A 12305-nucleotide genomic window follows, 5' to 3' on the forward strand; every position below is an offset into this window, starting at 1 on the left:
CCATATGAACATATTTGAGGTACCTCTGGAGTATGGTCCAGTTGATTGCCCGCTCCATGTGAAGCACCAGCTCACGCCCAGCGGCGGTTGAAGGGTTGCAGTCACGTGCTGCCCTTCCGACGCAACCCTCCCCAATCGTCGTCATCGATAGGGCGGGCGGCGAGGGCAAGAACCCGGTCACCTCACCGTGACTGGTTACAAGGGCTGTCAATCACCCACCGGAGTGTGGGCGGGAGGAAGTTGTCTTAAACCGGGGGTGGGAGGAAGTTGTCTTAAACCGGAAGCGAGTGAACGAGGTGGAGAGCGCGCGAGGAGGGTGAGTGCTGGTGGCGGTTGGGGAAAAGCAGGCGCGAGGGCAGTCTGTCCAACTGACCAAGGTGGTCCCCGCGAGGGATTTCTGCGGGGAATTCAAATCATAAGAGTTGTTTTGAGTACATTGTGGGAGGTTATGCTATATGATTCAGTCTCCAGGAATGTGCCCCATCTGTGGTTTATTTTGGGACCTGGTGGAGAGGAGAGCGCCGGTGGGTTTGTAGTCCCTGTCTTGCCCTTGGTCGATTCTTTATGTGGGATTAATGCAATTTGAGGAAATTGAGCGTCTTTAGTTCGCTTTAGAGGAGTAAAGCCCTTCAAATGGGAGGATTTATTTGTCCTGGCTGCTAAAAGGATTAGGCTGGTTCTGTACAGGTCCTGGATGTTTTGAGTGTTGTGCGAATGATTTTAGTTTTAGTCTACCCTGTTGGTTGGTCACCATACACGCTGACGACAACTTTTGTGTAATGCTTTTAACATAGTCAAACGTAAAAAGGTAAAAACGATGACTGCAGATGCTGGAAACCAGATTCTGGATTAGTGGTGCTGGAAGAGCACAGCAGCTCAGGCAGCATCAGAGGACAGGCAAAATCGACGTTTTGGGCAAAAGCCCTTCATCAGGAATAAAGTCTCAAGACTGTTCCCATGAGTAAACTGGGCTAACGTTGACAACGAGCTAAGTCAGGCGCCACTAAGGCTGTAAAGTTTTGGTGACAGTGATAGGTGTTTCGATCCATAGCTGCTAATGTTGGGTGTTCATGGGGCCAGAGGTGGAAATTGTAGGGCTGGTGAAAGTCGACAGCTGAGCATATTGAGGAGCAAACCAACGTTTGATGCAAATCAGTACATTTGTCCCTCTTTCCCCATCCATTCTGATCAGAACCTAGTTCTTGTCAGCATGACCTCCCACTCTTTTCTCTGTTGCAGGCCTGGATTTCCACCTGTATGTTGTCAGTAGGAATGAATCTCTAATTAAATGGAGACAAAGAGAGAGCAGGCAGAATAAATATCAAAGGGGAAATAGGAAGGGGAGGGAAGACCAATGAAGGAGAAATTGGTAGTATGGAAGTTAGTGAAAGGAATTTGTATACAGATGTTAATGGAAGGAGTCATAAAAAAGTTGGGAATGTGCGAACATGAGAAAGGAAGGACAGTAGTTAATGTGGGTGATAATGGCAAGGTTTAAAAAAAGTCTTCAGGGAGTATTCCAAATGCTAGCTGTGCTAGGATATAGTGGAATAACAGTGCCTCCTTAATCTTTTCATTTTAGAGGACAAAGTCCGAACTCTCAAGTCACCAAGTTAGTCCAAAAAGTTTATGTGAAATCATGAGCTTTTAGAGCACTTGACATCTTAGTGGAAAGAGAAAGTGAAATGATATCTGGTGTAAGTGGATTGGCTTAAAGAAGACCTTCAAAGGATATGGTTGCTTGAGGTGAATTGTCGTTGGTCTGATTTTTTTTTGTTAGTGTAGTATGTCTGTTTATTCAGCACTTAATGTTGATATTTAAGGTTGCAAGGTACATGCTGATCTCAGTTCACTGTTGTCTGTCCCTCATTGTAGGTGACTGTTTTTCACTTTGAGACAAAAATGACAGCATATTTGTGTACTTTCTTGGGGCTGTGACTTGACAGAAATTCTGGGATTTAAATAATTAATCAAAGCCTGCACCCCCGTTCTAAGCGATTAAAGACTTAACAGTAATCTAGGTTTGTCTAATACGTCACATCAGTTGTACGACACTTTGATCTTGTAGTATAAATTGTCCTATGATCCTGTCCCACTAGCTGCCTGATGAAGGAACAGCACTCTGAAAGCTTGTACTTTCAAATAAACATTGAACTATAACCTGGTGATTTTTAAACTTGTGCACACTAGAATTGTAGTGCACCAATGTTAGAGGGAATGAATGGTTAAAGTGGTAGATGGGGCTAATCAGGTAGACTGTTTCACGTTGAAAGATTTTGAATTTCTTGTGATGTTAAACTGAGCTCTTCCAGGTGTAATGTTAAAAGATTGAACATCTCTTTTTGGATGTTAATGTAATATTAAAGGGTTAAACTGCATTGACTCCACATTCTGGAATGTGGATGACTCCAACCCCATGTAGACAGTCATTTGCTGCTACTCCCCTTACTATTATCAAATTAAACTATCATTCTAACTCTTCCATTCAGAAATGCTTTCATAGACATCTGAAGCTACAACATATCACACTTACATTATCTTGGGGAATCACTAAATCGTCTGCATAACAATTCCCTAGGATTAGGGCATTTACATTTGCATTATTTCAGAGGATGATCTCAACCTATCTTTGTACCTGGGTTAACACGTGGCTGGGGGGTTGTCTTGAGTGATGTGACTGTGGCGGAGTGGGCAGAGCATTTGTAAGCATTTGCCAACTGATCTGTATAAAGGGGGTGTGTTTTCTTTGTTCGGGGCCTCTTTGACTCGACTTCACGTGCCTGTGAAGAGGGTCAAAGGGGTCACCTAGCTTGCACAGGCTTTAATAAGCTTTAGGTGAAAATGAATACTGCAGATGCTGGAAATTAATGTCAAGAGTGTGGTGCTGGAAAAGCACAGCAGGTCAGGCAGCATCCAAGGAGCAGGAAAACCGATGTTTTGGGCAAAAGCCCTTCATTAGGAATGAGGCTGTGAGCCTTGGGGTGGAAAGATAAATGGGGGAGAAGGTAGCTGAGTGTGCAATAGGCAGATCGAGGTCAGGATAAAGGTGATAACTCGGAGAGTGGTGTGGTGCGGTGCAGATAGATGAGAGGGAAGATGGATAGATGGGACAGGTCAGGAGGACGGAGCTGAGCTGGAAGGTTGGAATTGGGTACGGGTGCTGTTTTGCAGAAGTTGGTGTGTGAATTGCATGTCGTGTGTCAAACCTTGGGGAAAGAGCACAGGCAGCTAGGGAGTCTTCCTTCACCCATGTGTCTTCTATTATATATGGAGTTTGCAGCTTGTGCAGTTAGGTTACTGGAGTTGAAAAGTGTGGTGCTGAAAAAACACTAGTAACCTAACTGGGAGAAAGTGAGGACTGCAGATGCTGGAGACCAGAGTTGAAAAGTGTGGTGCTGGAAAAACACAGCAGGCCAGTCAGCATCCGAGGAGCAGGAGAATTGATGTTTCGGGCATAAGCCCTTCAGGAATGAGGCTGGTGTGCCTGCTTGGCACACCAGCCCCCTTCCTGAAGAAGGGCTTATGCCCGACATGTCGATTCTCCTGCTTCTCGGGTGCTGCCTGGCCTGCTGTGTTTTTCCAGCACCACACTTTTCAACTATGGTCTCCAGCATCTGCAGTCCTCACTTTCTCCCAGTTAGGTTACTAGTCTAGTGACCTCCCCAGGATGTTGATCAATAGGAATTTCAGCAGTGACAATGTTTTCGTGGTTAGACACTCATGATGGAGGTGAGCATTACTTGGTGTTTGTGTCTCCCCTCTGTTATTTATCGCCATTAGACTCTGATAAGAAATTGTATTGTTTGGGAATCAGGTTCGCTCCTCGAAGAGGAACTGAAATTCATAATTTAGAGTTCTAGGGATGTTGTAACCGAAGGTGATCGCTAAGATCTGAGTCGATTGCTGAGCCAAGTTTGAAGCTTTTTTTGTTTTATCTGCTATTTAATGTGCAATTTATTACTTGACCAAGATTTGCCTGTTCAGGTTTGTGTCCCCTACTTATTTGGCTAGCTAAGTATAAGGTGTTGCAATTTGATTGGTAAAACTATGCTATGTTAAGCAAAACATACTTTGTTCATACGTTAGTTAAAATGCAACAAAAGAAGAAATTGGAGTAACTTAACTTTTCCAGCAGTGTTAACAATAAATTATTTAATTACTCAACAGTGACTGTTCCAATATAGTAGCTTTCAATAACCACAACTTTGGCAAAAGGCAAATTCAGTAAAATAGATTCTCACACATGCAATTCTAGTAGCAGGAAGAGAACCCCCAGCGTTTGGTTGGAAATAAGAAGAAAAACAGTATCTACATCCAGCTTCAATCCCCAGCAGCTGCTACTGAACAACTAAAATGGAAAATCCTTTTTGTGGGGTAACGTACCCCTTTCTGTTCAGGCTGCTTCTATTGTTCCAACTTTTACCAAAAGAAACCCCAAAGCCTCAAACCTGTTTTTTGGATTCAAATAGACAGCTTGTTCCTATGTTTTAAAACCTCATTTTTTAAAAAAAAACGGACAAAATGCACCCTCTTAAGACCATAGTGTCTTTGCAAACTTCTTGGAATCTCAGCTAGAATTGGGTTTGAAGTATTACCCAGAAAATCTTAAAGTTCCTCCAGATCTCCTTTGAATCCTCCCACTACCTCCAGATCTCCTTCGAATCCTCCCACTTCCTCCAGACCAAAGGGGTAGCCATGGGCACACATATGGGCCCCAGCTATGCCTGTCTCTTTGTGGGCTACGTAGAACAGTTGATCTTCCGTAATTACACCGGCACCACTCCCTACCTCTTCCTCCGCTACATTGATGACTGTATTGGCGCCACCTCGTGCTCCCGCGAGGAGATTGAGCAATTCATCAATTTTGCCAACACATTCCACCCTGACCTTAAATTTACCTGGACCATCTCTGACACCTCCCTCCCCTTCCTGGACCTCTCCACCTCCATTAACAACAACTGACTTGACACTGACATTTTTTACAAACCCACCGACTCCCACAGCTACCTGGATTGCACCTCTTCTCACCCGTCCTCTTGCGAAAATGCCATTCCATATTCCCAATTCCTCCGCCGCATCTGCTCCCAGGAGGACCAGTTCCACCACAGAACACACCAGATGGCCTCCTTCTTTAGAGACCGCAAGTTCCCTTCCCACGTGGTTAAAGATACCCTCCAACGCATCTCGTTCACATCCTGCACATCCACCCTCAGATCCCACCCCTCCAACCGTAACAAGGACAGAACGCCCCTGGTGCTCACCTTCCACCCTACTAACCTTCGCATAAACCAAATCACCTACCGACATTTCCGCCACCTCCAAACAGACCCCATCACCAGGGATATATTTCCCTCCCCATCCCTCTCCGCCTTCCGCAAAGACCGTTCCCTCCGTGACTACCTGGTCAGGTCCACGCCCCCCTACAACCCACCCTGCCATCCTGGCATCTTCCCCTGCCACCGCAGGAACTGTAAAACCTGCGCCCACGTCTCCTCCCTCACCTCTATCCAAGGCCCTAAAGGAGCCTTCCACATCCATCAAAGTTTTACCTGCACATCCACTAATATCATTTATTGTATCCGATGCGGTCTCCTCTACATTGGGGAGACTGGGCGCCTCCTGGCAGAGCACTTTAGGGAACATCTCTGGGACACCTGCACCAATCAACCACAGTGCCCCATGGCCCAACATTTCAACTCCCCCTCCCACTCTGCCGAGGACATGGAGGTGCTGGGCCTCCTGCTACTTTCTCCCCACCCCCACCCTCCTCTAGCTTATCTTTCTACGCTTCAGGCTCTCTGCCTTTATTCCTGATGAAGGGCTTTTGCCCGAAACGTCGGTGATGCTGCCTGAACTGCTGTGCACTTCCAGCACCACAAATCCAGAATCTGGTTTCCAGCATCTGCAGTCATTGTTTTTACCTCCTTAAGCAGCATAAAACCTAGTTTAACTTTCAGGTAATTGCATAACTTCTTGCTGTTGAACCTTATTAAATACCTCTCCAACTTATCCCAACTGCTCACTTGTCCAATTTATCACATCTTGCTCAATCATTTCAAATACGATTCCAAGAACTGCAGGGAGACAAAAAAAAACTGCAGCAAAACATTGTTGCTTGGATATTCTGCTGAGGTGATGGTCCCAGATGCACAACTCCAATGACTATGCGAAATCCCAGCCTTGTACAAATTGCCTGATAATTGACTATTCCAATGAGCAATTTCCCTGCATTTGGAATCCTCCCAACAAAAAGAACCCTTAAAGTTTGAATATTTGCAGGATTCTATTTCTGTTAATAGTTACCAGGAAAGTTAAGATAATTAAAACCTTAGTCAAATTCTTGAGTAACAATTAAACTACTACTGACTAAACTCATTATTAAGCTTTCCAGCCTCAAATACTGAGACAGACACTCTGGTTTTCTGGAGAAGTTGGATTCAGAAGTGTCTAGTAGACATTTTTTGCTATTTGTTCACAGGATGAGCATGTAGCTGGCAGACCTAACATTACCCTTAATTTCCCAGAGGCCAGTTTAGAGTCAACATCATTGCTGTGGGTCTGGATTTGCATGTTGGTCAAATCAGGCGAAGATGGGAGATTTCATTTCCTAAAAAACATGAATAAGCCAGGTTTTTCCTGGCAGTTGGCATTGATTACATGGTTGACGTTAGGCCAGCTGTTATTGAATTCAGAGATCACCACCTGCCTGTGTGGGATTCAAACCTATGTCTCCAGAATTTTGGCCTGGGGTTCTGGATTGTTATTAACACTGCCGCTTCCTCTCTGGTAATGCGGAGGAATTTTAGGTTGGGGAAATTTCTGGATATAGTGGAAATCTGTTGCTTTTTGGAAGGTAGACCATTTCTCTGTGGAGGGTGTTGAGTAAATAAACTTCATCCAGCTTGGTGAGATTGGAATTGCGAGGCCTAAATGCAGTCAGGTAAGATGGGATTTCTGTTTGAAGGACAAATTATACTCAAATTTGGACTTTTTTTTCCCCCAGAAGTGATGAATTTTGTTTTATTCAAGTTTCCACCCGATTAATTTGTCATTTACCAAGTATGAATTCTTCCATGAAGTTGAGCAATTGGGCAGTATTTGAAAACTCAGTATTTTACATTTAAATATTCAAGTAGTTTGATTAAATTATGAATATAGCTGAAAATGAGTTATTACAAATAGATTTGAAGCTAGCGTGTATATTTTCAGCTTTGACAAAGGGTCAGTTAGACTCGAAACATCGTCTTTTCTCTCCTTACAGATGCTGCCAGACCTGTTGAGATTTTCCAGCATTTCCTCTTTTGGTTTCAGATTCCAGCATCCACAGTAATTTGCTTTTATCCAGTGTATATTTTCTTACCAAGTTGAAAGACTGTATGGTCACTTTGAGAGAGCTGAACTGACAGCACGTGTATGTGACTTGCTAATAGGTGTAGGGAGCGCTGAGAATTGATAATGTGTAACAATCAGCTTGGGATTGTTTTGATGTTAAGGCAACAGGATTTGAATGTAAGCAATTAATTTAAATTATGCCCAGGATACCAAAAACCATTTGAATTTAATTCTATTGCTAACATGAGACCAATGAGAGTCTTGGGAGTATAAAAAGGAAGGCAATTTTGAAAATTAGTTGGAACTAACTGCCCATCAAACATGAGAGCACCCCATCTGAAAGGGTTCTCAGTGAGCTCAAAGAAATCTCTCCGAAGAGTATTTAAAGAGTAACAAGACTGTTTGTTTGTTTTTACTGCGAGTATTTTTATTTCTAAACAATGCCCAGGGAGAAGAGAGCAGATTTGGGAGGACCAGAAAGAAGACAGTATAAGAGACTGGGCATTGAGATTAATGTTCAAAAATTGTTATTAGAGCAGCACTTTGAGTTGGCATCAGTGATTTGTTAAGAAAAAGGGGACTTGGGTTTATTAGTAGTTTTTGTTTAGTGTTTACTGTTAGAATTGGGTATTTTTCTTTAAGCATTGGACATCAGGGGTTTCTTTCATTCTTTCGTTTAGCAGATTGAGACGGGGCAAGCTTATCTAGGTGTTTTAGTTATAATTAGCAGAGGTGTTCTGCATCGTAACAATTTTAATAACCTTGTTATAGACTATTTTTAATGTATGCGTTGTAATGTTAATTAGTTGGAAAGTTCTTTAGGAGTTCCTGAGGTCATACAATAGTCTAGAGAAATGTAAGTCTTTGTTGTTTTAAATAACAGAATAATTTAAAGTGCATGACTGTTTACCAGTTTCACTGCATGACCTGCAATGTTTTAATGCATCTAATATTTTTAATATTTAGCAACTTCTAATTAGTATCCCTGTGACTTTGTTTTTGTGTGTGTATATAAAGTTTAATTTCAAGAGATTCCTTGAAGTCCCCACAAATCAGTGGAAACCTACTGCACTGATTTGATGTGGGAACATTATGAATTTTAAAAAAGACCATCTTCCAGCAAAATAACTTTGAAATGTTCTAAAGTGCATGTGGCAACCTCTTTGCAATGGTTTCAATTTAAGTTTGAAATTCCTCACCTTTTTTGTTGGTTTGGCTGAGTTTTGGCAAATAGTGCTGAAAAAGCAACGCATCTGGTACTGTCGGTGGTATTTTGAATGGGGTTAAGGGAGCATCATTTTGGAGTGAATAGATGAAGCTTTAGACTTGGAGATTTTGTCTGGCCTCAGTCCTTGAAGTTGCAGAAATGGGAGCTTTTTTTAGCCAGTGCTAAATAAACATAAGGTCACAGGTGCAATTCACTACCTAATGTTGGTTTTACATATTTAAAATTTAGTTTTCATGGTCATGGCTGTTGAGAAAAATAAATGCTATATCAAGAGATCTCAAGTTTTTGGCCTTTGTGGTGGCTTTGGCAGTTGTGGGGGTCATATGTTAAAAACTTTGTAAAAAAAAAAGTAATTCAATAGGGTTAACAACCAGTTTTCAAACATTCAGGCCGGAGTCATAGTCATAGAGATAGATAGGATAGTGAAGGTGGTGTTTGGTATGCTTTCCTTTATTGGTCAGAGTATTGAGTACAGGAGTTAGGAGGTCATGTTGCGGCTGTACAGGACATTGGTTAGGCCACTGTTGGAATATTGCGTGCAATTCTGGTAGGGAGAGGCTGAACAGGCTGGGGTTGTTTTCCTGGAACGTCGGAGGCTGAAGGGTGACCTTATAGAGGTTTACAAAATTGAGGGGCATAAATAGACAAGGTCTAAGGTAGAAGACAGGGTGGTGGTGGAGGGTTGTTATTCAGACTGGAGGCCTGTGACCAGAGGAGTGCCACAAGGATCGGTGCTGGGCCCTCTTTTTTTTTTGTCATTTACATAAATGATTTGGTTGCGAGCATAAGAGGTGCAGTTAGTAAGTTTGCAGATGACACCAAAATTGGAGGTGTAGTGGACAGTGAAGAGGGTTACCTCAGATTACAACAGGATCTTGACCAGATGGGCCAATGGGCTGAGTAGTGGCAGATGGAATTTAATTCAGATAAATGTGAGGTTCTGCATTTTGGGAAAGCAAATCTTAGCAGGACTTATACATTTAATGGTAAGGTCCTAAGGAGTGTTGCTGAGTGTTTCAGATTGGTTTGTACATGATAGGCACCTGGATGATTAGTAAAATGAGGGGTATGTAGATTAGTTTTATCTTAGGATAAACGATTGTGCAGCATCAAGGGCCAAAGAGCCTGTGCTGTAATGTTCTATGTTGTATGGTCTATGCAGTGAAAGGAGATAAGATAGATTAGGGAGAAAGGAATAAGTTCTGTTGACGATGCTGTAGGTTGCTTAAATGAAACCTATTTGTCTATTTCTGCACTTTGCGCTGCAGATGGTACGTCTGTACTTTGTAATATATCAAAATCAATATTTTAAGTTACGTATTTTCATTATGATGCTATTTCAAATCTGTATAATGCTTTTTGCATAAGTTTGGAACTACTTCCTTGCTAAACAATTAAATGGTTTTTGTTAGTGAATTTTATCCATCTAAATTGACGTTAATTGTCAACTTTCTTCGTTAGATGCTGCATTTCTTCTGAATGATCGCACCAGGTTTTGGAATGAATGAATGACATGGAGGCTCGATGCACAGCTCGAACCCTGCAGGTGGTGGATACAGAGTATAGTGCAGATGCTGTAGAGTGGTGCCCCATTGAAACATGGCACAATGTACTGACTTGTGGCACTTATCAACTGAAGAATCCCAATGAGAAGGTATAGTGCCATTCGTAAGAGACCTTGATTCAAGCAGCAAAGATAGGAGAAAGATTAAACTAGTCAGCCCCTTGAGTCCAGTCCGCCATTCAGTACGATCATGGCTGATCTGATTTACTCTGTTTCTGCTTAGCCCTGATTTTACTTTTCACCTGTTGGCTTATCAAGAATCTATGTATCTCTGCCTTAAACGTTTGAAGGACTCCACTTCACAGCCTTGAGAAAGAGTTCCAAAATTTCTTAATGCTGAGAAAAAAAATTCTCCTTTTAACTCTGTCTAAAATTGTCAACCCTTTATTTTAATAGTGACATACTATTCTGTATTTGCCCACAAAAGGAAGCATTCTTTTCACATGGAACCTTTCAAAACACCAGCAAATATTTATTTCAATCAAGTCATCTGTTGCTTCTCTAAACTCCTGTGGATGCAAATCTAGACTGACGACCATTCCTTGAGGCAAACCACCCATTCAGGTATTAGTCAAGTAAACCTCTGATATGCTTCCAGTGCATTTGCATCCTTAAGTAAGGTGAGCAGTATTATAGCCGTACTTCAAAATGGTGTCTCGATGTGTTGATAACTTATAAGACTAACTATTTTTTAAATGTTTAATGTACTAGGACTTCCTTCTTAGAACTGATGAATGCAGATTAGAAGGCTTTTGTTTTATTTCATAACTGCTGCACTCAGTGGGACAGAAGTAGGAATACTCCAATTGTCCTGATAATTCCGAAGCTCTGAAAATTAAACATCTTAATTTCAGCAATTCACAAACTGATCTGTGTATAATTCATCTGTCGTGATGATTGTCGAGAGTAGGCTGTGGTTCAGGTGTGATTCCTGTTACAGTTAAAATATTTAATTCAAAAACTTTAACTCAAAGACTCCCCTTGAACTTAGCATGCTTAGCAGTTTTGTGTTTAACTTGTTTAATTTGTGGGTTTTTTTTAGGGTGCAGGAGACTCTGACAGCAATGAGCCCCATTTGAGACATGGGCGTCTTTATCTTTACTGTTTCAATGAGGATCAGCACTATTCTCCACTAACAGAGATACAGAGGATTGAAATGCCAGCAGTATTAGATCTCAAATGGTAAGCATGAAGAGTTTCACGCGTTGGGTAGTCCATTATTAAAGTTGAATTATTTTTTGGTAGCACTCAGTTGCAGTGGAGATGACAATAGACAGTTGGATCAGAAGCTCATCTCTGAAACGCCACCAGGGCCAAACAGCTTGCTTCTTCTCACAGTTCAGGCTCTGAAGTATGGGGATTTGGATAAGATGCACATTAGAAGTGTTGTCTCGAATAAGTTGTTGGTTTTTGGATATTTTGTGACAGATGGTAACGGACATCGAGACTCGTAGTTGCACTCCTAAGAATCACAGATTCACATGAACTGTGGTTGTCTTTAGAAATTGATGTTAAGTTTATAGATTTATAGAGTCATAGAGATGTACAGCATGGAAACAGGTCCTTCGGTCCAACCCGTCCATGCCGACCAGATATCCCAACCCAATCTAGTCCCACCTGCCAGCACCCGGCCCATATCCCTCCAAACCCTTCATGTTCATATACCCATTTAAATGCCTCTTAAATGTTGCAATTGTACCAGCCTCCTCCACTTCCTATGGTAGCTCATTCCATGCACGTACCACCCTCTGTGTGAAAAAGTTGACCTAACGTTGGGCATGGTTAGGAACATGGGACTGGCATATCATAGTGAAGATCTACAACTCTTCAAGAGGGGTCTCTTGGTTTGAGATCGGTCAAAAGAATCGACAAATGCGGTCTATTCAAAAAGCAAGGGTCATTAGCTTATTAAATTAAGCTATCTTGATGTAATTCTATTCAGCAACACAGAGATTGAAGCTTCTGTGTTCCGTGGTGAAGTTGCGCAATTACATTTGAAAATTAACATTATTATTTGTTTTTTAAGAAATAGTACAGCCTTAATTATAAGAAAGACCAATCATATAATAAGGTGACATGATTTACAGCAAGTTAATCCAATGATATTTTCTGGAAAAGGGTTCTTAATTACAAGAAAGGTCCAATCAACTGTAGTACGGTGACATGATTGAAGACCGGCTA

At 41.9% G+C, this 12305-nt stretch overlaps 1 protein-coding gene across 3 annotated transcripts in view; it reads left to right on the forward strand.

The window, feature by feature from the left end:
- The first annotated feature begins 258 nt into the window (after positions 1-258).
- dph7 (diphthamide biosynthesis 7) overlaps positions 259-12305 on the forward strand; it is a 27656-nt gene continuing 15609 nt past the window's right edge. Inside the window, exons 1-3 of one of the 3 annotated variants that reach the window (XM_043719896.1) lie at positions 259-316; positions 10022-10214; positions 11167-11306. In XM_043719896.1, the coding sequence (XP_043575831.1) occupies positions 10065-10214; positions 11167-11306 (290 nt within the window). In that variant the 5' untranslated portion in view covers positions 259-316; positions 10022-10064. Of the gene's footprint in view, positions 378-451; positions 525-10021; positions 10215-11166; positions 11307-12305 lie in introns of those variants that run through there. The other 2 variants (XM_043719897.1, XM_043719898.1) reach the window with 2 other exon arrangements.

The sequence above is a fragment of the Chiloscyllium plagiosum genome, chromosome 30, assembly GCF_004010195.1.
Source record: "Chiloscyllium plagiosum isolate BGI_BamShark_2017 chromosome 30, ASM401019v2, whole genome shotgun sequence".
Classification (NCBI taxonomy): Eukaryota; Metazoa; Chordata; class Chondrichthyes; order Orectolobiformes; family Hemiscylliidae; genus Chiloscyllium; species Chiloscyllium plagiosum.